The sequence below is a fragment of the Solea solea genome, chromosome 7 (assembly GCF_958295425.1).
Source record: "Solea solea chromosome 7, fSolSol10.1, whole genome shotgun sequence".
Classification (NCBI taxonomy): Eukaryota; Metazoa; Chordata; class Actinopteri; order Pleuronectiformes; family Soleidae; genus Solea; species Solea solea.
In genome coordinates this window covers 19266275-19294194 of record NC_081140.1, presented here as the reverse complement: position 1 = coordinate 19294194, position 27920 = coordinate 19266275, and the positions used below count along the sequence as shown (strand labels likewise).

The following is a 27920-nucleotide window of genomic DNA, read 5'->3' as shown; positions in this document are numbered from 1 at the left end:
ATTTTTCAAAAGCGTAAAATGCTTTGTCAACGTCTGTGTTGATAATAAAGTTTCATTTAAAATTGTAGTGACGCGATTACGCAGCGACCGCGTGCGCAGATGACGCAGTTCCTCCATTTTGGGTCTGTGCTTCTGTAGTTAGCTGCACATATTAGCTGGCGAAACGCGTCGTGACTTTGTTCGGGGTGTTTTTTCCCGCTTTGATATCCAAGTGTAGTTGTGTCCGTGTTCAGGTGTGAACCTGAATCCGCATTAGTCTGACAAATGGACGGAGAAGACGACGACTTCATGTCCGGAAGCCACTCTGGTAAAAATAACACATTGCTGCCCTGCTTTGTTTCCCAGGGAAGTAGCAAACACAGCCTTACTTTTTATGACTGTTTGTCATCTTCGGTTGGTTTTCAGTTAAGTTTTACGTCACACACGTGTCGGAGGAAGATAACTACAAGTTAAATGTACAAGCAATGATAATTTAGCCTCCTGGCTTCGCGGCGATGAAGCTCTGACTCGTAACAACCAGGATGCTTCTCTGTTGTTCAGTGTTTATCATGTGAGCAGAAGTCACAAAACAATAACAGAAAACCTCACCAAGTATTCTCATTTTTTTGCACATTGCCTGTGTTGGGAATTATACATGTGTTTCTACCACGTGCCTTTTATCTACTAACCTTACAATGCATGTCGTTTGCATGGGGCTAGTGTGTTGACTGTACACGCTACCGTTATTATCTTAACGTGTTTGCAGTAGAGCCATTGATGTGTTAATGGTTTACCAATTATATTAAATTAAATTTCGTTTCTCAAATGTTTTCACTTAACAGTCTGTCTGTAATATGTGTTACTGCAGATGGTAATTTGGAAAATGAGGAAAAAGACCAGAATTTATCTGGTGATAAAGGTACAACATTGAATCAATCATTAATCAATTGCCACAATAATCTCTTATTACTGTTTTGACAATGGATAAATTAGTTTCAGTGTTTTTGTGATTTCAGCTTAGTAAATGTGGATGTGTTCTTGTTTGCTCCTCTGTGACAGTTTATTTGAGGATGTCATTATGATGATGTTTGGAAACAACATCAGTTAACATTTTCTCACAATTTTCTCTAACCAAACTTTGTTGTGCAGATGATGGTGGCGGCACTCCTGTTCAGGATGAACACCCAGCATCGGATGGTGAGGACATGAGGAGTGATGGACACCAATCTGAGGTTAGACTAATGTTTAACCACTCTGTTCTCAGTCGTTTTCATCATTAATGAAATATATCTACAGAAAGTGTTGTTTTTACAACACAAGTTGAGTGTGAGTCTCTGTGTCTCAAACAACTACATTTCTATAAAACTGAGATATCCTTTTAACAGTTTATTGAACATTTGGGTGCCTGACACTGAAAGATCTTCCTCATGTTAATGTCATGTGATGCTCACTCTTGGGGGCATTTGGCAACAAGTTCAGGTGGTAGAACTTTGATGATCTAAACATTTATTGATGATGATGACAGACATTCTGCTTTATCATTTCCATTTTCCAACTGGAACTGAGCCCCTGGAAGCTTTTAAGAAAGCTTCCAGGGGCTTCCGTTTACTTCTGTTTACTCCAGACTGAAGTTAGTCTGTGTTTAAAGACCAGGGAGGGCCCTGACCTATGAAAGACCAGCGTCTCCAGCACGTCATAGACCACCACCAGTGTCGGATATTAAAGGGAGTTTGTGTGCTGGGCTGTGACATGGTTAGATCCTCCAGTTTTATGAATGATGTTTATGTTTTTCCATTGCCAATGACCTACTGCCGTTTGTCTCAAAAGGATGAGGGCAGCAATGATGAGGACCCCGCCCACGCCATGGAGACCAGCAGGGCAGCCAGTGGCTCTGAAAACGAGAACCACGGTGGAGCCGACAGCGACTCAGAGGTCGAGGCCCCCCAGGGCAAAGGTGGTGTGGACGAAAAGAGTGACTCTGAAGAGGAGGCTACTCGCCCGGGTGACAGCGACGAAGATGACACCCCGGTCAAACGCAGGATAACCGATTCAGACAATGAGGACGCGTCTCCAGTCAAACACAGAGGTTCAGATAATGAGGAGGGGGAAGGGTCATCTCCTGTTGCAAAACGCAGAGGGAGCAGTTCGGACATGGAGGATGGGGAGGACCGACCCAGAGCAGCTGCAGACAGTGACTCGGACAATGAGGATGCTAAACCTGCTAAACCAAATGCTGATAGTGACTCGGACAATGAGGATGCTAAACCTGCTAAACCAAATGCTGATAGTGACTCGGACAATGAGGATGCTAAACCTGCTAAACCAAATGCTGATAGTGACTCCGACACAGAGATGCCAGCCAGACGCAAGGCAGCACAGATAGACTCTGATGAGGAGGGGGAGGGAGACGGGGCAAAACAGCAGGAAGACACAGAGGAAGCAACAGGAGGAGGAAAGTGGAAAGCTGTGATGCAGTCCGACAGTGAGAACGAGGATGAGGAGGGAGGAAGGAAGAAGGTAGCAGCAGGAAGTGATGACGAACAACAAGAGGAGAAGAAGAGGGAACCTGCAGATGACAGCAACGATGAGAAGCCAGGTACTGACTTCGTAACAGCTCACACATGAACGTCACTGCAGTCACACTGATGCTGGAAGTAGGCATAGGATGATGTCAAAAATTCCTGTCACGATTATCCTGACCACAATAGTTCAGATTCAAGATATAATTGTGGGAATGAAAAGCTGTAATGTGTATCAAACCATTGTCAAATTAGTTTACATGACTCCTTCCTCAATGTTGTTCCTCATTGTTTTGTTTTCATGTCTGTGGTGACACAGAGTGATGTGTTTGCCATCATCAATGATCGAGGGGAGGCAGAAGCACAACAACTACACTCGCAATGCGAGAAGACAGTGAAATTTAGGTTAAATAATTATCCCCGGTTCTCAATGTAGTAAAAGTACTTTAGTTTAAGGAATTATCACTGGACATCTGAAACATGAGTGAGGTGGAACGAGAAACTAACCCCGAATCGCTGAGGAGGGAGGGTAGCAACACTAGAAGTGTTTTAGCAAAATAATTTTCACCCTGGAGCTTTACGATGTTGTAGTTTGTTGTTGTTTTTACTTTGTCTGTAATCATCCTTCATTTGATGAGTAAGTAATTGGTAAGCTTTAAGAAAAGGTCTACATTTTCTGAAATGTAATGCCAGAGTAGCGACACTAGAAGTGTTTTGGCAAAGTTTCACCCTGGAGCTTTAAGATGTTGTAGTTTGTTCTTTTTACTTTGTCTGTAAGTAATTGGTAAGCTTTAAGAAAAGGTCTACATTTTCTGAAATGTAACGCCATCAACAGTAATGTCTCGATGCCTAGGCTTGACACTGCAACTACTTAGCTACTCGATACTTGCTATATCTGCTCCTGTGTTTGAGTGGAATCAAGAGGATACAGGAAATCCTGAATTTGTAGTAGACAGAAAAGATAGTTATCAGGTTGTGAGTGTGGGAGTGTTAAAGTGAACTTGGTGAACAATTCCATTTAAGCACAGCATTTTTCTAAAGAGAGTCCAACATTTCCAATGGTACTCAAATGCAAATGGTGGACTGGTGGCTTGATAACACAGTGGAGGAATGTGATGTCAAATATGACACAGTGCAAAGCTGAATGTTGAATATTGGAGCTGCAAAGTGAAGCCAAACTCTGACTGATTTCCCTAAAAAACATATTTGATCTGGTTCAGTCTCGTGGCTTACAGTCAGTTTACATCTTGTCACAGCATCAGTCATGAAAGTTGATCCTGTAACTAGGCAAATGCATTTCATCTGTTATTTCCTCAGAGGTAATGTCAAAGGGACCGATTAGGAACTTAATTCATGTCTGTGTGCGTCTTTGCAGTGAAGAGAAAGAAAGCCATTTTGTCCGACAGTGAGGATGAGGAGGAGAAGGCAGAAACACCAGGTAAGAGACATCAGCGTTTAATTACCTTAACCATGTGATGTTTATCTTTAAATATTCTGTGTGATAAAAACCCTTATTTGATTCTAATATTAAGATGAAAATTAAGCATTAGATGAACATTTCCTGTCTCAATTATTCTGAGCAAAATAATTGCAATAATTATTTTTAAAAAATGCTTTACATAGCGAAGAGGAGTCGGGCGGTGTCGGATGATGATGAGAATTCAGACAGTGATGATGGAGGTCCAGATAAGAGTCTAAAGGCCAAACTGAGAGAGCTCGGCTCTGACAGTGGCAGCGAGGATGAGAGCTCGAAGGCGACAGCAGAGAAGAAGGATGAGAAAGCGCTGTTTGGCAGCGACAGTGACTCTGGAGACGAGGAGGAGTGAGTGCTGCTCTGAGTTCACAGTTTAATTTAAAGCCTAGCATGCTGTGACATTTAACCTTTGTGTTTCCTGCAGGAAAATGATTGCAGACATCTTTGGAGAGTCTGGGGACGAGGAGGAGGAAGAGTTCACAGTGAGTCATCATCATCCTGTCTGATTACAAAGAATCTACTGCTTTCCTGCTTTTTATCACATGACATCTGTCTGCTCCTGCTGTTAGGGTTTCAACCAGGAGGATCTGGATGGAGACAAGGTCCAGGCGAAGGAGAAGAAGCAGCAGCTGCAGGAAGAGTCTGACTCTGATGAAGGAGTTGACCGCAGTGGACAAGAGTAAATCAGTTTCGGCTATCTTCATTCTTTTTTTTCTCAACTTATAAATATACTTACATACATTGTGTGTTTGTGTTCAGCACAAGCTTCATGTCTGACTTCGACATCATGCTCGCTCGGAGGAAAGCCATGAATAGCAAGAAAAGAAGACACCGCGACGGAGGGACGTTCATCAGCGACGCTGATGATGTGGTCAGCGCCATGATCACAAAGATGAATGAGGCTGCAGAGGTCTGCCTTTCAAAAGATAAACTCTGATGCCTTTCTGTTTACTGTGAGTCCAAACTGAAGATGTATTGTTTTTGCAGGAGGATCGAACTCTGAACAGTCAGAAGAAACCAGCCCTGAAAAAACTCACCCTGCTACCTCAGGTCGTCATGCACTTGAAGAAGTAAGAGCGCCACCATGTGGGTCACATCCTCAACACAGCTAGTGATGTAAAGTTAAATGTGCAGTAGCTGCACATTTAACTTTAACGACTGTTGGCTTCAGACACCAGGAGGCTGCACAGTTCCATTAGCAGCAGCAGGAACATCATATACACTCCACCTTTATAGACTGTGTGTACCTGTGTGAACAATTTGCCTTGTGTTTGGTGTGACTGCATCATAAGAATGGCTCTGAAACACCTTATGTTACAGGATAATAAAACATCAAACAATAGCCAAACATCGGTACCAGACCAGATTTAACCTCAGCCCAGCTTTGTTCAGAAGTTGTTTTTATTAACCTAAATTAACTCCTGTTTTTCTACTTGAGCTGTGGTGTGAGGTGTTGTGCTGCTGTTTGTCCCTCAGACAGGACTTGAAGGACACGTTCATTGACAGCGGAGTGATGTCAGCTATCAAAGAGTGGATCAGTCCTCTTCCAGATAAGTCTCTGCCTGCTCTCAGGATCAGGGAGGAGCTGCTGAAGATCCTGCAGGAGGTAAGGACCCTTGGTAACCTGCGACTCACAGTTTATAAAAAAATAAAAAACGAGAATTCACCGTTTTCACTGTTACATTTATATTCTCTCCCGTAGCTGCCCAGCGTGAGTCAGGAGACGCTGAAGCACAGCGGCATTGGCCGATCCGTCATGTTCCTCTACAAACATCCCAAAGAGTCTCGATCCAACAAAGACCTCGCGCTCAAGCTCATCAGTAAGAGCCACAGTCACTTTGCTCGCTGCAGTTGTTTTCTTCTTTTAGTTTCAGCAGAGTAAAACAAACAGAAGTGAGAAAGTTAAACAGTGAGTTTGAGGTGTCAGTTTGACCATGTAATGAACACTGCGTCTGTGTTTTTGTCCAGATGAATGGTCGCGGCCAATCTTTGGTTTGACATCCAACTACAAAGGAATGACGAGAGAAGAGCGACAGCAGAGAGACCTGGACCAGCAGATGCCTCAGAGACGAAGACTCAGGTAATGACGTAAACCAGCCACGCTTCTATAACCACGCTGTGTAGAACAAATGGAAATAAGGTACAACAACAATAATTATTTATTTGTTGTTAAAATGAGACATAAAAAAACAAGGAAAAACAAGTCAAAGTAGAACAAAAATTTAGGGCACAGACCAACACTAGGGCTACTTGTCTAAATAGAGATTCATTAAGCACAGTTTGATGTCAGATATTAAAAGTGTTAGAATCACATTTAGATTTAGGACAGAGCTCAACTGACGTAATAATACAAGGCATGTTTTATGCAGTTGAACGACACTGATTATTTTAGTATCTTGGGTTGTTTCCACATTTGGTCAGAGTGGTAATTTCACTGAAAAGTTTGGGTAGAATAAGGTGATTTGAGGTGACAACTGCTGTGTGCTGTGACTTTAAACCACAGGTTTTTTCAGTAGACGTGTGAGTCAGCGCAGTCATTGCTAACTATATGTCGGTACCTTTTTACAAGCACACTTCAAAAAACCTCAACTAGCCCTTTAATATGGCTTTCACTCTCTTATATGATTCTGACTCTATCTGAAGATGACTGACAGTTTAGTGGGACTGTGTGTGGTGGGTGACGATGCTTCAACTTTTTGGGGCATGTCTCTCATTATCCTCCATGATCCTCCATGTCTGCTCTGTTTCGCATTAATTTTGTAGACAATGATGTCCTGCCCTCAGCCGTGTGCTCCCACCATATTCAGATAAATGAAACGAGAAACACCGTCTGTCTCCTTCAGTTGCCTCATATGTTTCTGTTCGTTCTACCTCCTCTTCACCACCTCCCATTCTTCCTCCTCTGGCATTTCTACGTTCTTCACTTTTTTTTCCACTCTTCATGTTTTTGTTCCTCTTCATCCTTCCGTCCCCCCAGTCAGCCTCAGAAGGTGGAGAGGGCGGAGGAACCTGATGTCTTTTCTCCACCAATCAGGTTCAGTCATACAATTTGCATGGTTGCACTGCAAGCCTCTGTTCCAAGTCAGAATTGAACAGAAAACTAACAGGCAGAAAGGCTGGATATCCTTCTGTGGGCCTGGAAACAGGAAGTGGTCAAGATAGTTGTTTTTTTTCATGTCGATAAAGAGCATAGATGTGTTTGACCTTTGACCCAGGACTGATGTTCATAAATTAAACTGAACACACAAAGTAACAACGTTGGGTTATTTTGCCACGTCTGAGTAAAGTTGTTGATTTGTTAGTTGACATAAGGGACTGTTATGGCATCAGGATAAAAATGTAGGCCTTGCTTAGACCGGGTTTTAACATCCTTCCTGATCACAAAGTTGAGCCCCATGTTTGTTTGTTTGTTTGTTCAGGCCTTGTGGATGCATTCATAATGCTTTCTGTTTATGGGCCCTGTAAAAATACTTTGACTTTACTGTGAAACTGCAGTGGGTCAGAGGATGTCAGCTGAGGAAGCAGCTCTTAAAAGGGCTAATTTGTGTTTTGGGAATTGTGGCCGTATAAAGTACGTTTCAGAGCAAAATCTGCAACTTTACATCGGGGCACAGGAGTTGTTGATCCCCTGCTGCCTCCATTAATAAGTTCTAATGTGTTCATTTGTGACATTGGTGTTTGAAATCCTTCATTTAAATTTACATAAATAAAACAAACTTGCCAGATGAAGCAGCAGTAGACCAACAGCTCTCGTGACACTCTGAGATAAAAATTCTAATTGGAGAGTGAGTGTTCTACTAACTTCAATTTCCTGTTAGAAAAGGCTGTCAAACAGAGAGATCGGGTAGCAGACCTATTCAAGATATCGTAGACCTTTAGATTTTATTCAGTGAGCCTTTTTGTTAAATGGCTAAAATATTTTTTTTCTCGGGCGTCTGTCTCAGGTTGGTTCTCAGCTCAGGGGGCATGCACAGTGCAGTTGGTGTTCACTCTTGTCAGTACATCACACAACTACACTTTCTGAGGGATTCTGAACTATCCCGTTAATGTGTCTGTTCGGACATATAAGAAAGGATTCAGAGTGATTACATCTGATGTATTCAGGATGTTCACATCTGGTCAGTTCACAGAGGACTGATGCTAACAGTTCTGAACCAGGCCTAAATGTACTCTCTGGTTCCTTGAGGTGCAGGTGAGTATTACCTGACTCTGTTTCTGGGCCACAGGTTACAGACGTGTCAGAGTCTATAGCACTGACTTGCCGACTAACTGCTGTGAAGTGGAGAACGCTAATAAAAGCATGGATACCATTGGGTTTTTCTCAAGTGAGAAGAAAGTTCTTCAGCTGCGAGGGGTTCTTCTCCTGTCCTGGTTACCTGTAGATTCATTGTATAATGATGTTGTGTCTCTGTGTCTACCTTTAGTTCAGGGGGACAGACACCTCGGAGGGACCTAGAGAAGCAGCTAACTGGAGAGGAAAAGTAAGTGGTGATGTTTTCCTGCTCCGTTTGTGTCAACAGGAATCAGATCTGAGGCTGTTAAAGTCAGGAAACTTAAACCAGAACCTGGATCCACACCTAACGTAGGAAAAACATGTTGAATCATCTTCTCAATTTGTTAAAATTGAGTTTAATACAAAATAAGCCACCAAAGCCAAAATAATTATGATATAAATTGTTACATTAAAAAAGGATTATACCTTTTATTGTGTTGAGATATCAGCAGCATCTTTTTAACTGGACTCTCCTCCCTCCTGCAGAGCTTTGCGACCTGGTGACCCCGGGTTCTGTGCCCGGGCTCGAGTTCCCATGCCCTCTAACAAAGACTATGTAGTACGACCCAAGTGGAACGTGGAAGGAGACTCCAGCAGGGTGAGTACAAGGGGGACGGGGACGGGTTTGTTTTCTTTTTCAGGCGGTTAGATTTCAGTCACTTGTCAACAACCTCAACAGTTAGGCCTTTATGTGAACTTAATTTTGAAAGGGCACCTTCTCACTGTTTGAGTTTACCACTGAGTTGTATTCAGGTGTTTATTTGAGTTTGGACAAAGAGGCTTCAGATGTCTCTGTTTGACATTTTGTCCCCCAAAGAAAGTATCTAAATAGAAATTAATGATCCATAAAATAATCACCCTTAAAACAGTAATGATAATAATTTAACTGAATCATATACAGTTAAATCATTATTTCCCTTTGTTTCAATTGAATTATTAATGTAACCTTTTTTTTTAAACTTTAATTTGAGGTACTGACAGAAAGAACATGTCTTACAAACTGGTGAGTGCCTAGTGAACTTTAACCCACAGAAGACAGGCAGGTGCACCAGGTAAAACAGATGGTAGCTAACTAACAAAGGGCTTTTTAGCCTGAGTCAGTGATATTTTAAGAATACGTCCACTGTTTTATCTTGCCATGATAGAGCTTTTTCCATCAGGGCAATAAAAGCAAACATGAGGATTACCAAAGTTACCTGTTGGAAATACTGTCAGCGAGACGAAGCAACAATCAAGTGGTTACGATCTGTTTTACCTGGTGTTCCCTCCAGCAGCCATGTTTGTCACTGAATGTGCGGCACTCTCATTACAATCAGCTCTGATTATTTCAGTACCTCATACAACTATTACTTTAAAACAGTAATGTTGATAGTAGAGAGTTAAATAATTCCTTATTTTAATCGAAATCTCTTTAAATGTGAATTGGCAAAATTTATTTGATAAAATGACATTGAAACATTGCTCTGAGTAGGGCTGGGCAAACGAGACACCCACAAAAAAAATTGTTTTCCGGTATATGTTGGCTGACAAGCAATAAACCTTATTTGTTCCATTATATATAACCCTGTGCTGTTACCAGCTCCAATGTAATCAATCACTTCACCTTCCCCCCACACACACACGCAACACACAAGTGCTCTGGACTCAGGTGTGCGACCCATAACGTGCCATAAAAATTGTCATACTCATTAATTGTGTGGGGACCAGAACCTGGTCCTAAAGAGGCAGAACCTCATGTCTGAGGAATGGGTAAAGGGTTATATTAAGGTTATGGATAAGTGTTTTTTTAGGCTGTCCAAATGAATAGAAGTCAATGCTGTGTTCCAAGTAGAATGGTTACATTTTTAGAAATAATTAAAGCTCCACTACTCACTTGCAATTTAGCATGAAACAAAATTTTAACAATTAGAAACAGAAGCCAGTAGTGTCAAATAAATTAAAGCCTGGGTTCAGTTTAGTGTGAAAATAATGATCACGGCTTTACAGTGAGATATCATTCTATACCACATTTGAAAACATATATATTGGTATAATTTTAAAAACTTCTGCCTGGCCCTAGCTCTGAGGTATGTGATTGAAATTGTGTTTGTTATAGGTTTATAATAGTAAATGTTTATAATATTAAATGTGATAAAATGTTAGTTTGAAGAACTTGTTGCATAAATGTAAGAAACAAACACAAAACATTACATTATTAGTCACTAATAATTAAAAGTGTTTAATTTATATAAAGTTATTTTAAGTTGTGATGTTTAAGGTACTACATAATATACTACATAATTCACCCTTTCATAAACATATTTTTTTTACACAAAAAAATTAGACATTTGAGTGGAGGTGTGAGCTGTGATTGGTCCTCTGTAGTGTGGCTTTAAGAAAGGCGTCAGCCTGCTGGAGAAGCACAAGCGTCGCTTTGCTGAGGAGAGGAAACTGCGTCGCCCACAGGGAGCAGTCAAGATCAGCATAGAGGGAAACAGAATGCCCTTATAGTTCCTGCAGTTCACCAGCGGGGGGCAGTAAGTCCTGCTGCATGGTGTGACGGTCCAGGTGACCACACTAACATGGCAGCCCATGGGTGGAGGATTTTTTGTTCATGACTTACTGTGCAAGACGTCCAAAACGTTGTCGCCTGTCTTCCAGGTGACATCACTTCCTGTGACGGCTGTAACATGGTGGTGGTTTGTCAGACGATGTTTGATGGGTTTAAGTGATGTCAACGTCTGACGTGAGCTGGCGGCTGAGCTCGTAGTAGGGCACCAGTCGACAGCGTTGTAGGTGGAGCTGAAACGATTAGTGGATCAATTATTTAAATGAGACGATAATCGTTAAAGCTGCAGTAGAACATTCAGTTTCTCAAATCTGAAGAAAACCTTATTTCTCATCTGACATTTTAATAGATATTTCTTTTAATGAAAAACCTAAAGAAAATCATATTCTTGTCCCTGTAGATGAGTAAAAACAGCAAATATATAATATATTTGAGAAGATGAAATCAGGTGATGATGAAAATGACAAAACAGTTCTGAAATTGCTGTTCAATCAAAGAAGCATGGATTAATCGTTTCAGTTCTGTGACTCAGTGATTCCTGCACATATTTCACATGAGTGTCCAAATGCAGCTTGAGTGGCTGATTTAAATATGAAACATGTGCAGGAAGTGTGGGTTCAATGGACAATTGTCTATTGGTGGAAGTACTAAAAAACCTTAATTTTAAGGTACTAATCTTGAGTAATATTCCTGTATTCAATATCATGCCTCAACTATATTTTACTTTCCTGTTGCACATTATTTGTAAACAAAGTCTTCACATCCTTCCATCCTACTAAATTTTATTTGAGCACACACACATTGGTACCAACCAATGAGAAATTATTTATTTTACCAGTTCTCGATACCCCGTCCGATCTATCCTAAAATATAGTTTTCAGCTGTGTTGCAATCTTAGATGGCAGGAAATCTCATTTACACGACACAGGATGGCATTCACTTAGGCATTTACTTATTTAGTAAATACAACACAAGGCACAAGATACTTTGCTTTGTGTTTTTATATCAGGCCTTTATTTGTTTACAACAGCATCATCACCAGCTGTGAGTTTGACCCCATTTTTTTCAGAAATGTATGCTTATGATTTCTCAGCAACAAAAAATATACTGATTTTGCTAAAATATTTCCCAGGTATTAGTAACACGTAGATGGTAGAGATATGTTTTTCCTAATTACATTGTTTTTTTCTGACTCCCTGTTTCTGTGTCTGTTTTTATCTCTCAGGGTCCGATGAAGAAGGGAATGTCCCGGGTTGATAAACAGATGCGTAGAATTGCTGATATTCGCCGTCTGACGAAGCCAGGTCATGCTGTTAAAATCAGTGTTGAAGGCAACCGGATGCCATTGTGATTTTTAAACGCCATAGGATTTATTTACTTTTTTTTTTTCTTATTAATGTTTTGTTTCATGAACAATACCATTATTGTCCTCTCCTTTCCCTCCGTCCTCCCTGCTGAGGTCCAGCCTCGCCCTACTGCTGACTGAAGGTTTAAGGTCACCAGCTGATGTCACAGACTTGACTGTGTCTGGCCAGAAAATATTAAATACCATCCAGAATGATCCTTGGAATGAGAGATTACTGCCTTTTATGTGAGCAATCACAGCTGCCTATGTTAGTATGGAAGTCCGTAACGCTGACATTTGAGCTAGAACTAAACTCAATATGTTCATAATGGTTGATAATGTTAGCAGTCTGCTATAGTACCTTTATTTTCTCAGCCAATCATGTTACTAGAAACATTAGCTAATGTTAGCATGCAGCTACATTAGCTTTAGGTCTATTATCTTAAAGTGAACTCCTGTCGCCCCCATGAGGAATTCAGATTAACTAAGTTAAGAGTGCTTCATGGAGCTTTCAGTCATATTTACTATTTGCAGCACTGTGTTGCTGTTGCTTTGTCTCAATCACAACATGATGTAAATGTATCGTATCCTGTGCAAAGAGCAAAGAATATCACCAGTCGGCATGAGAACAAAACACCACTTTACTGAGGAATCGAGTCACAGAAGAGCTGACATGCTTGATCACCGTTCTGTGATCAAGCGATGTGTTCCGCTCTGCACTTTTCACAACTGTTAACACTGTGTTAGAGGTTAGCAGTGAGCTATCCATCCATCTTCTACCACTAGTCCATCACAGGGCCACATAGAGACAAACAACCATGCACTCTCACAGTCAGTGGTCAATTTAGAGTGTCCAGTTTGCTTAATTGAACAATCTACATCTTTTTGGACTGGGAGGAAACTGGAGAACTGGGAGAAAACCCACAAGAACATGCAAACTCCATGTGACCGGGTCATAAACCCAGGTTGTCTTGCTGCAAAGGCAAGAGGGCTAACCGCTTCACTGCAATGAGCCATTTTTATCTTTAACGTCATTGGCTACTGTTGGCAGCCAACTGCACATGCTTTATTTATTGTAAATAAATGGTAGCATTGAATTTGATTCTCTAATGAACCAAGTTGGCAATATAAGTTAAAACTGTTAAAACTAGCTTATGTTAGCATTCACTGGTATTATTTTCTTAATCAATTAATTATGCATTTGTTCATAAAAAGAGTCAGATTAGATCACAATACACTCACACCAGGGGAAGTCACTTGATTAAGCAGTAAAGAGGTCAGAGGAAGACAAACAAAAAATACACCAAAAAGCTATGTTAGCTCTTTCTGCCAACCGCGAGTCCTACAATACATCTGTCTACTATAGACTCGTTTATACGTTTTCTTAAAATGAATAAGCCATGTCTCTGTGATACAGTAAAAATAAAAACTGTAACATTCTAAATTAATGTAAATTTAATCTACAAATCTCACTCAAAGGGCACATTTTCCCCTTGCTTTAAGAAAATAAAAATGTGTGTAATAAAAATCCTCCCAAAATGAGGGTTTTAAATTTAATAAGTTGATTCAAGTAAAACTAAAGCAGCTAAAAAAAGAGTGAGTAATGTGGTGCCGGTGGTTTGGAGATAAACCTGTAGCTTATCCAAGGATCATTTTGGAGATATTGAGTTTTTTTGACCTTAGAAGCCTGAACTTCAACTTTTCTGGACTCAAGAACCAAATGTTCTTTCCCACCTCTTATTTCTTTCTAAATGTGAAGGTGTTTGTATATAGGCCAATGTGTCTCCCCCTCTCTGCCACCTTAGCAGCTGTACAGACGCGTGAAAATTGTGTGCACACACATGAGATAACATGAGGTTCAGGTCTGTCTGCACTGTTCTGTATCAGGTAATACTTTTCTTAATAAAGACTCCACACAAACTCTCTGTATTCTTGTGTTATATCAAGTTCTGTCCAAGTCATCCATCAGCACGTAAATAATCACATATTCAGCTTTTTATTACTTTATTGGAGGAACTGAAATTTAAGCTGCATGCAATGCTGAATGGGGACTCGGAGTCAATATTTGAGGCAGATCTGGTCATTTCATTAGAAAAAGTACAATAAATGTAGAACATTTAACATTTATTCCTCCATTTTCCAGTAGGTAGAGCAATGAGTATACATGTAACTATTGACATGGATGTCTTCAGCTCCAGGGGCCTATTGCAGAGTCTTCATCTGTGCCACCAAGTTCATCCTCACTTAGTCCATTGCACGAACATCGACCCAGGATAAGAAGGCGCAGCTTGGTCAAGTCAGGTGTAATTTATCCTGGTAAGTGCACGTTCACGTCTCTTTGAAGTAGACCGTGAGGTTGATCACAGATTTACATGTGGTCACCATGCGAATAACAGCTTATAATGGAAACTTATGAAGAGATGAAACACTTGATACTTACCACATACAGTTCTGATAGTACAGTAAATCTCTGATCAGATTAACACCTGACTGGACGGATTGAGCTGCAGCATTAACATATGCTGTTGTTTAGCCTGGTCAGGACCAGGGCAGGCTCCTATTAAACAGGAAGTCTGGGCAACACTGAAAAATGTATTTAACATCCACAAAAACCTCCACTTTACAGTGTTGCCAAGAAACTATGCTTAGGTCAAATATGTAGTATTTTGTTTTAAAATTAACAAACTTGTAGAAAGCTCAAAATTTGAAAATGTAAGTGAAGTCAAATATTTGTTTAGGTGGTATTTCCTGTAACCACACAGTGGTGCTGTTACTGTACCTGAACATTGACAAGTCAAGTGTGAGGCAGGGAGACAGTTTAATGAATCAGATTAACCTCCTCTAATGTTGACATTGATTATTTGCCATGCAGCCACAGGCACAGCGTCTAAAATATAGTATTTCAACTGCAGATTATACAACAACTTAGAAATGGCTTACTTTCTGATGGCTTTACGTTTTATAGAGATCTGAGTCTTGTAATGAAAAGCGGCAAGTGTTGTATATTTTGGCCACATTTGTCCCTTTAAAACAAAAGTGTGAGCACGGGATCATTAACTCTTTATTAAAGCACAATGAAAATCAAGGCAGTGAAAAGCACTAAAAACCAGCAGCAGTGAGCAGGACTGAACACAGACAGGAACAATGAGATGAGGTTTGAACCTCCACTGCACCACCGTGTCGCACCGTCGTCCTATAAATCCTCTTTATGGTTCATGTCATACACTGATGCTGCGCTGATGCAGCAGAACCTGAATCTGCAGCTGACAGGAAGTTGTTTTTCACCAGAAAACATCACCCCCGGGCATCGGCTCTTACAGGAATATTCAGTTGGACATGTCTTAAACAAATTTACAAACAATATATTTTCCATTCATCTTTTATCGAGGAAACGTCTTTAATACAAGGTTAAAAAAACAAAAAAACAACAAAAAAAAACCAACAACCTCTGACCACTTTTGAATTTTTTGAGGGAAACTTACCCTGAGAGGAGACTGCATTTCTATTCACTCGATCACTTAGACATGTACATGCTTCTCTAACCTAACTAGAAGTTACAAGTCAGAAAACCCATTTGTTTGGAAACCCACGCTGTGGAATTGATCTGAAACGATGCACAAAAGTAAAAATGGACCTGACTTCTTTCCATTTTTTGAACATGGACTAAAGATTAAATGTTCAACAGAGTTAGTGAAGATGTAACTAAATAGCCGTGTAACTACTCCTGAAACCAGAAACTGACTTTTACTTTTCGATGATCAGTCAGTATTGTTTATTTTTGACCTCATCGCAAAGGCTGTTTTCCAGGTGGTAAACTCTGGAAATGGTTGTGCCGAAGCATGGACTCTGCATTCATAATTGTTTACTTAAAAATTCCCACATGGCAGGAGCTGAGGAGTCTAGCCTAGCATTAAGCAATTACGAGCAGGTCAACAAAAGCACAATTACTAAATTAATCGTCAACTGTATATTTATTTAAGTGTAAAAATTGCTTAAAATGAAAATTATGAAGTCAAAGGCTTTTTATATGTACAGTTGACAAAGGGCGTGCTTTAACAAAGTCGTACATGGCGCTCACACAGAAACACAGAACATAGTCAGGATGTTTCCAACCATGTCGTCTCCTGCACACAGCCAATTATAGAAGTGAATCTGTTGTTGCTGTGGACTAATGGGCCCCTGATCTCAACTCAGGATCCCAGGTAATCCCTCTGTTGCTAGGCTCCTGCTTTCACATATGTGGTGTTACGGTGCAGCGTTAATATCTCAGTATGTCGTCCTGCTGTAAACAGCCCTGCACTGCCGATTAAAAAAACCCCCACAAAACTCAAGTCAAGTTGTGTCAGTCTGAGTGTTGAGGCGGCAGACACCTCTGGTCGGGTGGTGACGCGTTCAAGTGCATTTGTTTGTTTTTGATAGTCAGAGAGTTAAGAAACGGAGGGGTTCAGATTTGAACACATTTTGAATTCAGTCTCATTTGAAGTCACAGCTGTTTATCAGAACAGAAATGTGAAGAAATTTAATTTAAATGAGTACATTCTAAAGGGATATTTTAGGGTTGTTTTTGTTAATGTGTGGTTATATAAGGTACTGACCCCACATTTCCACTGGTTAAAAAAACAAACAAACCAAAAAAAATAATTGAAACCCCTCAAGATTTACTTATATATTATACAAACATAGCAAAGGAGGCGACTGATATTATCTACGGACCTTGGTGTGAGAGAGTGAGTTGTTTACAAACTTTAGTTTCCTCTTGGAAAAGTCTATGTAAGAGCGAGATAAAGTAAAAAAGACTTAAGCAGATGCAGATTTTATTCGGTGAGACTTTATTTTGTGGCTTAACTCTGTTTTTCCTTGTGTTCCCATCATTGACTTTATATCAGTACCTCACACAACCACACTGTAACTGTGACTTTAGTCGTGGAAACTACACAGTTTTGATTATGTTTCTGTTTCATATTAAGACTGTACGGCTGTGACATAAACATTTAATCTGATCAATTATCAATCACATTACATGGATCTGAGAAAAGATTTAGTTTCAGTCTTTTCTTTGGTCCTGACACATCTGAACGTGTTATGGATCTACAGAGCAACACCTGAACACATCGTCATTAAACATTCGTGGCTGTGGGGGCGAAGGTGAAAGGATGAATGACGGGTGAGAGGCTGTGGTGGGCGTGTCCCAGTAAGTGACTGGCAGTCTGTGATTGGCTGTTTCATGCATCTGTGGGGGAGTCATCTATGAAGAGAGAGAGTACAAATGGGCCATTTCGACTTTTTTTAAAATGCCATTAATCACAAATGAAACTTATTAAATGATGTGAACGACAGCTGCAGTGACTGTACCTGGTCAAAGGAGGGCACTATGGAGAGGGGGCGGGTCATCTGGGGAAGTAGTTGTTGTCTACCCTCTGCTGTTTGGTAGACGACTCATGCCAATCCTGTCCATGGGTGGAGGATTGACTCGTCGGCGTGGCGACTCCACAACTTTGCTGAGACGAAAACAGAAGATTAAGAGGTGAACGTCGTCGTAGATTAACCAAAACAAAAGTTTGTGCAACAGGTCAAAATATAGTTTAACAGGAGAAGACCTGTGAAAGCAACTTAAAGGTTGTGTTTGCAGGCTTTCGAGACATTGAGTGGTGAAAAGGCTGATATCAAACAAGTAAAAGTCTCTGTTCATCATCTAGTCTAACAGCTCTCACTGAAAAATCAGCGATCACAGGTTAATCCCAATGAATTTTGTGTCAGTCATTCCAGGTAAGAGCATGGAGACACCGATCCCAGCCCCCGACTGGTTGTGTTGGGTTGAAATGATTGTCGGACTTGTGTCAGATTCCTTCACTAAAGTTCCTTTAATGAAACACAGGGTGAATTTAAATGCTGTTTTTCAAGGTGATTTATTGAAAATTTGGTGTAAACATTTAACAAATATATGCATAACAAGTAAAAATGTCTGATATTAAGTAGGAACAGATAAGTAATTGACCTTGTGTTTTTGTTTAGAAACTGCTTTTTACAACAGCACACAGGGTCATGGGGGTCGTTGGTGGCGGCGTACACCCTGGACAAGTCGTCAGTCAAGGATTGAACACAACTCACGAGTTATTAAAGCTGTTATCCTTTTCCTCCACAACTCCAAATAAACCCTGATAGTTGGATTATTAGTGGTTAAAGTTCAATGAGAGTTGATGAAGAAGAACTGATGTTCGATGGTGAGTGTGAAATTGTATTATATTTGTGTGTTACCTTGCTAGTATTTGCGTCCTCCTGGATGCAACAATCAACGGGCTCAGATAAACAATACAGGATGTGTATCAGGTTTGGACAGAAAAATGTGGCCTGAGCCGCATTCTATTCAAGGTAATGTGAATTTTTGTTTGCTTCAGTCACTCCAACACTGAACTTTAGTACATATTTGTGTGACACAAACGTCTTGAAGTGGAGGGCAGTTGCTGCATTACCCAGTGAAGAAGGAGAGGGTTGAGGAGAAAGTGTGTGACGATTATGGACTACCTGATAACTTCTGAAAATAAAAGCAAGTGACCAAATAAGCATTTGGTCACACTTTACTATAAATGTAGTAAACTAAGCATTAACCACAAAATTACTTTCTAAAAATGTACTGGTCTAGCATCAAACAACTTGAAAGAAACCTCTTGTTATTAAACGGAGAAAAGTGTCGTCCTCTAACAGAGCCACAGGTTTCATCACACTCGTCCTACCTCTGCTTTTTTGTTGTCTGTTTGGTTTCCATGGAGCTGATTGACAGGCGGTCCAGAGGTGAGCTGTTCCCGGGGAAACTCCTCTTCCTCTTTGGCTCCATGACATCGTTCTCCATTCTCACCAGGTCGTCCATCCGGAACAGTTTGGCTGTTAGCTCCTCCCCTTCCCTCTTCACTCCTCCAGGGCGGAGGTGCAGAGCCATCAGAGGCCTGGACACGGGTCGGTCCACGCGCTGCAACACAGACGTGAGACGCGATAAGGCTACAAGCAAAAATGACAGGTGAGTGGGAGCTTTAGCTGATTAGATATTAAAACTACAACCTTTCATCAGTCTCAGTCCTCATCTGACTCTTCGTCAGTCGCACAAAGCTACAGTGCTGAACTTCTTTTGTCCCTTGTGCAATTCTGAGTAATTACCCAAACACTGTGGTCTCCATAGCCATGTTTCCATCATGGTATGGTACAGTTTGGAACGGTAAAGCCCTCAGTCAGTACCTTTGCTTGGTAGGCGGAGTGTGCGCTGTGCCTGATGGCCGCGTCAGCGAGATACGTAGCGTGTACAGGTGCGACAACAATGTCAATGTGGCACAAGGCACAACAACGGAGGACATCCAGCAGGTTTTTTTCCTGCTCAGTTGGTATGAGACTAGACTGCGGACATTGAAGAAACACCGGTCACAAGGGAGTGACTTTTTTCTGTCTCCCAATCAGCTGGCTGTGGTGGGTCTGGCTCCACCCGTACCGTACCATTACTCTGGTACCCAAAGGCAAGTGTACCAAAAAAAGGGAACGGTTGGGGCCGGTTATTTTGGTACTATTCCTAAAGGAAACGCAAAAAAAGAGAGACATGGACAGAAGTGGAGCATCTTCTTTCTACAGCCGCTCTTAAATCTGTCTGTCTTTTGCTGTGACCTCACTTGTCCTGCTTTTGTTCCACTGTGTACTTCTTCCGCCTCGCCTGTTCAATCACAACATGAAATGTGTCGCCCTGTTGCCCCCACGCAACCATCATTTCCAACTCCTACCATCACGAAGGAGATTCAAACGTATGAAATGCCCGCTTCAGCAGAAGCCAAATATGTTCAACCATCTCCACCTTAAACAAAACCAAAGTCAACTAACTAACTAACTAACTAACTAACTAACTGCAGTGTGGGAATGTCGTCAACACAGAGAGACTCGTGTGGAACGTCTTCACTTGAATCTTCATCAGCCGACTCTTCCTCAGTGGACCCGTCGTCGTCCAACTCTTTATCACCACTGACTCTTCCTGAATCAACTCTTCATAACCTGTCTCTTTCTCATGTCTGCGATGTGTTTTCTCTGAGGGCGTCTCCGTACAGAAAACACTGGCCTCGGCGGAGACGAGTCTCCCGCTCCGTTCACTGTTTTCTTACGTCAGGACACCATCACCTCTTACATCATGACCCCGACAGTCTGACTTCCCGTCCGCCCTCGGCCCTCGATGACTCAGACGATCGGGTTTCGTCCAGACTAAACAGAAACCACCTTCATCAGCTGATGTTGGCACAGGCTCCTCAGGGGGCGGAGCCATTTGGTTTGGCTTCGTCAGTGATTTGATACCACACTATGTGTGTGCGTGTGTGTGTGTGAGATACTTGTAGTTGATACCTCTTTAAAACATTTTCTGGCATAAACAGAAGACTCCATGGGAACTACTGCTCCTGACAAGGACCAAAACCTGGTCCTAATGAGGCAGAACCTCATTTCTGAAGCTCTGTTTAAGTTAAGATTCAGATCGTGGTTAGGTTAAGGTTTTAGGGTTAACTGGCTCTGGTAAAGGTTAAGGATAAGGTTTTGCTTACCCTTAACTTGGACAAAAACCAAGTCCCCATCACGTAAATTGTTACATTTTAAGGTGAAGACATATGGTTAGGATGAGGTTCAGGTTAGGTCAAGGTTTAAGGTAAGCCTCCAGGAAGTCAACGTCAATGTAAAGTCCTCTGAAGTCATGGAAACCAGACTGTGTGTGTGTGTGTGTGTGTGTGTGTGTGTGTGTGTGTGTGTGTCTGACCTGATGTTGGACTCTGAAGCCGTCCACATGACAGTGCAGCATAGTAATGACCAGCAGGCAGGTAAACAGCAAACAGCCACAGGACTGCATCTACAACAACAACATCAACATAAACATTAAGCGGTGACGTAAAAACACCCAGATGGTGTGTGACAGTGTGTGTGACAGTGTGGACATCGAGAAACAATTAGACAGGCTTTACTTTCATGTGGTCAGTTCCAAAGTGAGTGGCATAAGTTGTTTATTGCACCTGGGGCTTTCATAGTTTTCCTTAAAATACTTTTTCAACATGTTTTTTTTTTTTTCCCTGTGGAGGGCAGCATTTTGCCTCTCAGTGAACAGCTGGTCTGTATTGTTAAAAGAAGAACAAGCTGGATTTTTGTAGCGCATTTGTACTTGAGTTTTTCTATTTCTAATAATTGTGTCTAGTTTTTCTCCATCATTTTTTTTCTCCACTTCATATCCTAAAAAGAAAATCATACTTTTACACCAATACATTTTCCCTAATGTGTCTTTCTTACATTGTTTCTTAAAAGTTCTTCTACTAAAAGAGGATGCTGGCATCCTCACTCTGGTCCCGACAGATAAGAGCCTTAATTTCAGCACATTTGGGTAACGTTGCTGATCTATCGTCATAACCTACATTTTGGTCTAACATTGGTGGTGAATAAACTTATCGATTCTCATAATTCTCACACTAAAGTAAAAAAGTTTAGTTGATTTGTAATGTGGTTGTACAAGGAACGGACACATAGTGACAAACATCTAAGCCAAGAACCAGTTTCACCTTAACCTGTTTCTGCTTAAGTCTGCAAGAACTACTTTAAAGGTTACACACTTTTTCTTTTACTCAAGTGCAACGGTGGTCAGATTCTACGTCAGATACTACATAAACCACCACCCTGACCCTAACCCGGAGGGTTGCACCGTGATGCAAATGTTGGTGAAACTTTGTAACCATCTTTTGTACTTGTGTCAGTGTAATATATACACCTGCAAAAAAGTGTCTGCATCTTTTCCAGCGATCTAAAATGATTCTGTTTAAAGCGGGACTGACGGGAAAGAAGTGTTACATGTTGGTTGGATTTGTGACATCAAACACGATTCACTGGAGAAAAAAACAAAAGGAATCAAACTGCTTTTGTTTTGTATTTTTTTTTTGCAGGTTTACCTGTGTTTACACACACATAGAGAGAACAGAGAGGTACTGTTCAAGTTAGTGCTCAGGAATGTGTCTGTAATGTTTTAAACTGACCAAAAATGACACTTTATTGCTCTAATTCTACATTGAAAGAATTACTTTATTATTTATAATCATTTTTAATGAATTGATCATTTGACTGGTACTTGATTTGACTGAAAATCTGTCGAGAACTCATTTGAAGCCTGGAATAAGGACGTGACATTTTCTCAAGTTTTAAAGTCATCTACCATGATACCACACACACACACACACACAGCAGGACACTTTTAGCTCAGTTGATGGGCAAAGTGTATTGTCCAGCAACATCTGCTAATTTTAGCATTTTCCATCCCTGCAAATAAACGCCTTCTGAACAGCACGTGCACGCTCTCCGACATGCACACTCTTGCATTCCCCCTCCTTACACACACGCACACACAGAAACAAACCTTTGCCTTCAGCCTAACACACATTCTTAATGACGCAGACTCTTGTGCGCACAACACACACGCAGACAGAACAGATGCTGATGCTCTCATTCATGCACATGTGAACACACACGCACACACACACACACACACACATATTCACATAAATCCCCTATTTCCTCCCTGCAGAGCACCAGACTGAACAGCACCTTCATTTTAACAGATTCATTCACCTGAACGCACCATCAGCAGTTAAACTGCATCAACACTTTAAAACTAAATTAAAACTTTGATGTTCGTCCACCTGTTCATCACCACATGTTAAATGTCTCTCATCAGGAAACCAGACTGGACACAGCTTTGTTAATCATCAATAAAACAATTACTACTTTAAGTATTTAAATATTTTTTAAATGTACATCGCATGAGTCATGCACAGGATCCGATCAAAGCTGTGATCAAAGCTCAAATTTAAACTTAAAATCAGCTGCTGAAAATGTGACCTGCCGCTGCAAGAGTGTGAACCTATGTACACCTGTGTGCATGCACACACACACACGTTTGCATAGCATTCATAGTGAGGACATTCATTAATGCATTCCCTAGTCCCTTTCCCTAACCTTAACAATCACAACTAAGTGCCTAACCCTAACCTAAACTGAATTCTAACCCTAACCCTAAAACCAGGTCTTGAAAAAGCCATTTTTATGGGTGTCAGAATGTGAGGACCAGCCGAAATGTCCTCACTTTCCCAAAATGTCCTCACTTCCTTAGGTATATAAGTTTTTTGGTCGTCACAAAGATACCCATACAGGAACACACACACACACACACACTCGTACCTTCATTGTTGGAATCTCTGTGAGAGGAGGAGCAACTCTCTGTGTCTCTGTCCTTCTGTGTCGTCTCTTCTTGTTGCTTCACATCAGGTTTTATAGCAGCTGCCCGGGAATCTCCTGTCCAATGAGAATCCCCCGCTCCTGTGACATTACTTCCTGTGCTTCTTTTCCTCACAATGTGTGTGTGTGTGTGTCATCATCAGACCTATTACCTCTTAATGAAAGCTCCAGGGACTCATCACACCTCCTTCCTTTCCTCCTCCTCCTCTCTCCTCCTCCTACAGGTCACTTTCCACTTTTTGAAAGTAAAAATAAATTGGTCAGCAATTTTACCTCACAGCGACACACGAGTTGGTGATCCCCTGCTGCCTCCATCAGTGAGTTCAAATGTGTTATTTTGAGACTTCATTCAGATGTTCCTCAGCAGCAGACCACCGTGTCACCACAAGCTGAAAACACTTATTTTCTCTGTGGCCTTTGGTGTGAGAGAGTGAGCAGTTTACAAACTTCCGTTTCCTGTTGAAAAAAGGCTGTTTATCAGCGACATAATGCAGTGAAAGTGTTCTTAAGATGTGGTTAGTTTAGGCTGGCGTAGGTGAGCCTTTTGTTAAGTTTAATAATGTCATCATTTTAAAGTGTTTCACACACAGAGTCAGTTTGCTACCAAATATCTTGTTTTAAATAACTTATTGTCTTGTCTTTGTTTGACTGGCATCAGGTGTGTGTAGTTAATTTGCATTGTTTGCGTGCACTTTAACAATAAGTTTGACAACAAGGATGGGATTTGAACCCATGCGTGCAGAACCCAATGGATTAGCAGCCCATTGCCCATCCTGAAAAGACAGTTTTTCAAAGGGAAAATCATGGCAAAACTAGTATATTTTTGACAAATTCTAGAAACATTTAGCCTTTTTCTATTTAGTTTTCTGCTCTTATTTTGACTTTGAACGCTTGTTTAAGTGCCTGATTCTTGATTCCTCTCATTTCCTTTTTCTAAATAAGCACCAATCATAAGATGCAAGACAAAGTTTGTCGACGAGGATGGGATAAGTTTCCCCTTGCATCTCTGCTGGTAGCCATGTTTTTACTCAACACACGCCTTCCTGGAACAAACAGAGAGAGCAAGACGACCTTCTGGTTCTCAGTTGTTTCTACAAAAGAGGATACAAGTACCTAAACTATCACCTGCTAAATATTTATTTTGGGGTAAGTAGTACTTAATCTGATCTATCCTTCTACTGCGTTATCCTCAGCTGACACAGGGCAAAAGGCGGGGTACACCCTGAACGGTTCACCAGTCCATCACAGGGTCACATAGAGACAAACAACCATTCACTCTCACACTTACAGTCAATTTAGAGTGTCCAATGTGTCTGCATGTTTTTGGACTGTGGGAGGAAACTGGGGAACCTGGAGAAAACCCATGCAGACACGGGGAAAACATGCAAACTCTATGCAGAAAGATCCTTGTTCTGACCGGGTCACAAACCCAGGTTTTCTTGCTGCAAAGGCAGGAGCGCTAAGCACTACACCAACCATGTGACTTAGTCTCATTTAAGACACATTTGTGGTGTGAGTTTAGTGAGCGAACGAGTGGGTAAGTGCCCGCAACTCGACCCAGGCCCCGCCCCTTTTCTGGATGTTCCTGCTGGTGGGAACGCATCTGACCTGAGGGGTATTCCAGAAAGCAGGTTATGTGAGAACTCTGAGTTTGTTAACCCTGAGATGAGGGAAACTCTGATTTATCCGTTCCAGAAAGAGAGGTAACTTAAACTCTGGGTCTGTTACTGCGGTAACTTACTCTGTGAACATAACCTGCTCGCTGGCAGGTTTACTATAAGAAACCCAGAGTTTCTACCTGTCTCCTCCCACACGAAGAAAGCAGTTAGACATGGATTGCCCATTCATTAGAAATCCAATCGACATCGAAGCCGTATTTATTAGAAATGCATTACGTCGTGAGAGAATCTTCCGACCCAGATTAGACGTTTTGATTAAAAATAAAAGACAAATTCACATGTGATTTGGTTCTTCTTTATTCTCTAAAAGTACAAAAGCAACAGTCAGGATTTGTAATATAGTTCCAACTATTAACATATTTCACATATTCACCTGTTTCACCATGACAATGCACCCACCTCAACTGGCGTTCAAGTAATAGAATTTACAAGTCTGTTATTCTTATTTGCCGGTCCAGGTACACCATTTCTTTCTCGGTTTTTTGAATGGTTTAGGGTTAGGTGCACCCTGTACAACTCTTTTACCGGCAACTGGGAAACATATGGACGACATTTAATTCCTGCAGTTCTATATACAGATTTAACATGGTATTGACCGAAAATCTCACTGTGTCAAGCTGTGCTCTAGAAGTTGATGGACCCTCCTCATGGTGATGCCCAACCATGTTCTGTTGAAGGACAAGAATGTGCTAGTTTGTCCATTATCTATGCTCATCACTTCAGTGTACATGTCAAACTCCAAATTCCACTCAAGAATGTAAATGAATATGAATGGGTAGAGCAGTGCCAGTAGCTATACATAATATTAAGACACACTTCAGTAGGCCCCTCTGGATCTCTCCCTGTGGCAGCAGACAGCTACATACATATATACATACATACATACATACATACAAGTTTTATTTAAAAAAAAAAAAGACATAAGTGTATACTTGCATCTGATGTAGGCACTTGTGTCCTGGGGGGTGACAGGCTCAGATGAGCTTCCCCCGGGGATGCCTTCAGCCACAGGGCGACCCCTGTATTGGCTGAGAGCCAGCTCCTCAGCCTCTGTCAGAGGTGGTGGAGGTGGCCCTCCACCCGTTTTTCGGGCCTCTGCCTTCTTTCTGTTGGCTGAGCAGAACTCAATGTTTGCAATCTGAATTAATATTTACGTTACGTTTAATAGCCTTAGTCAATTAAAAATAAAAAAATAAATCAAAGTGAGGTGCAATCATAGCCTAGCAAAATATGCCTTACCTTTTTGAATGATGTTTTTATGTTTCATTTTGAGCTGCTTCCAAGTCCTCCTTTCTCCTGTTGGATTGCACCTAAATGAAAAACTCAGATTTCATTCCTACTTATATTCATAACTATAGGCTATGCTACGATCTTACGGTTAAATGTTACGTCAATGGAATAGTACGTTCAAACTTACGCGTTGACTCGGGCAGCAATTTTCTCCCATGCGTCTCTCTCTCCTTCGCTGCTGCAGCTGTGTTGCATTCGCGGCGAAATATGTGCTCATATTCTCCGTAGGCCAGCAAAAGGATCTCCAACTCCTTCGCACTGAAATAAGTTGATCTTTTTTTTTTTTCTCGGTTGTCATGGTGACTCGTGATATCGGGGCTCCATTGATGATGGCTTTTTATAGTGGTTGTGCACGCGCGTACCTCGAGGTTAACATACTCAGAGTTGATTGAACTAACTCAGATCAGCTGTTCTGGAACCGGATACTCAGAGTTTCCCGACTCAGAGTAAGTCAACTCAGAGTTCAGGGATAGACTCAGAGTGTGTTGAACCTGCTTTCTGGAATACCCCTCTGATCTTCTTCACATGTAAACAGAAGAATCCAGTGTTCAAATCTGACAAAAGCTTCTTCTGTGATCATAATATGAATTTCTCTGCGCTCGTGGCCAAAGAATACAGATTTTATTCGTAAACATGTTTCTGACTCTGCATGATAACTTTAATTCCTCTCTTCGTGATGGAGGTTCAGGTTTGTGCAGAGGATTTTGTCTTTGTGTTGCTGTTGCCAGGGGTTACAGGCTTCTCTCCCATGGTGGCCTGTCCCCCCGGGGCCCGATGACCTCCATTCATCTCTTCATTCATCCTTCTCTCCATTCATTCAGGACGGAGGATTGGATCATTGAGAAAACACACCTGGGCTAATAGCGGTAATGACACTGCAGCTAACAGGCTAATAATGACGGAAAAACCCCCCTCAGTCTGCCCGCCCTTTAATTAGTGACAACCTTCTGTGCTCATGGTGATGTCATGTGACCTCCCTGATCACCCCCCCAACTCATTCAACATCACACACGCGTAACACACACGTGTTGGACCTGCAGGACTCAGACCAGCACCTCCTCTTCAAAAACATGACAGGATAAACCAGGTTTGCTGGAGTCCGGTGCAGTAGGACCATCATGCTTCATCTGCTCCATCGAGTGCCACCAGTGGCGTCAGTGGTGTCCCATGGCTCACTGGTTTGACTTGGCCCCACAGAGATGTCCGTAATGCTGGACAGGAATGAGCAGAGGTCAAACAGTAAAGTTTAAACTCACACAACCTGCCATTAAGGTGAGAAACACCGAGTGTCATGACTCTGGCTCTCAGTGTTTTTGGACCAGTGACGTTGGTGACGTCACTGTAGAAACAAGGACAACATGATCGCCCGTAGTAACGACCACAGGAAGGACACTCGGGAGCCAACATGGTGGACGAACCACCACAGTCATGCTCAATTTAAAGTAAAGAATAATAGCGCATAATCTCACCGATATAAAAGGATCATTACCAGGTTTTTTTTCTGCATCGTCGGGGCCTTCACATGGTGTTCCTCGT

At 41.5% G+C, this 27920-nt stretch overlaps 2 protein-coding genes across 4 annotated transcripts; one reads left to right on the top strand and one right to left on the bottom strand.

Annotated features, from left to right (window-relative positions):
- The first annotated feature begins 109 nt into the window (after nucleotides 1-109).
- LOC131462635 (protein IWS1 homolog) lies at nucleotides 110-14059 on the top strand. 3 transcript variants are annotated; one of them, XM_058634011.1, is made up of 16 exons: nucleotides 111-307; nucleotides 1129-1211; nucleotides 1807-2575; nucleotides 3874-3936; nucleotides 4122-4320; nucleotides 4397-4454; nucleotides 4542-4651; nucleotides 4732-4882; nucleotides 4960-5042; nucleotides 5449-5578; nucleotides 5675-5792; nucleotides 5941-6052; nucleotides 8397-8453; nucleotides 8732-8843; nucleotides 10610-10761; nucleotides 12019-12109. In XM_058634011.1, the coding sequence occupies exons 1-15, from the start codon at nucleotides 265-267 to the stop codon at nucleotides 10733-10735; spliced, it is 2214 nt and encodes a 737-aa protein (XP_058489994.1). In that variant the 5' UTR covers nucleotides 111-264; the 3' UTR covers nucleotides 10736-10761; nucleotides 12019-12109. The 3 variants fall into 3 exon arrangements, with proteins under 3 accessions (XP_058489995.1, XP_058489994.1, XP_058489993.1); XM_058634010.1 differs by lacking the exon at nucleotides 10610-10761 and having other exon boundaries at nucleotides 12019-14059; XM_058634012.1 differs by lacking the exons at nucleotides 8397-8453; nucleotides 8732-8843; nucleotides 10610-10761; nucleotides 12019-12109 and adding an exon at nucleotides 6950-8344 and having other exon boundaries at nucleotides 110-307.
- A 2887-nt stretch (nucleotides 14060-16946) lies between these two features.
- On the bottom strand, nucleotides 16947-23463 carry ostn (osteocrin). Its single transcript, XM_058634340.1, has 5 exons — nucleotides 23359-23463; nucleotides 20906-20995; nucleotides 18870-19102; nucleotides 17491-17636; nucleotides 16947-17383 (listed from the first exon to the last, which is right to left on the bottom strand). Exons 1-4 carry the CDS (start codon nucleotides 23362-23364, stop codon nucleotides 17549-17551), a joined length of 417 nt encoding a protein of 138 aa, XP_058490323.1. The 5' UTR covers nucleotides 23365-23463; the 3' UTR covers nucleotides 16947-17383; nucleotides 17491-17548.
- Nucleotides 23464-27920: the final 4457 nt, after the last annotated feature.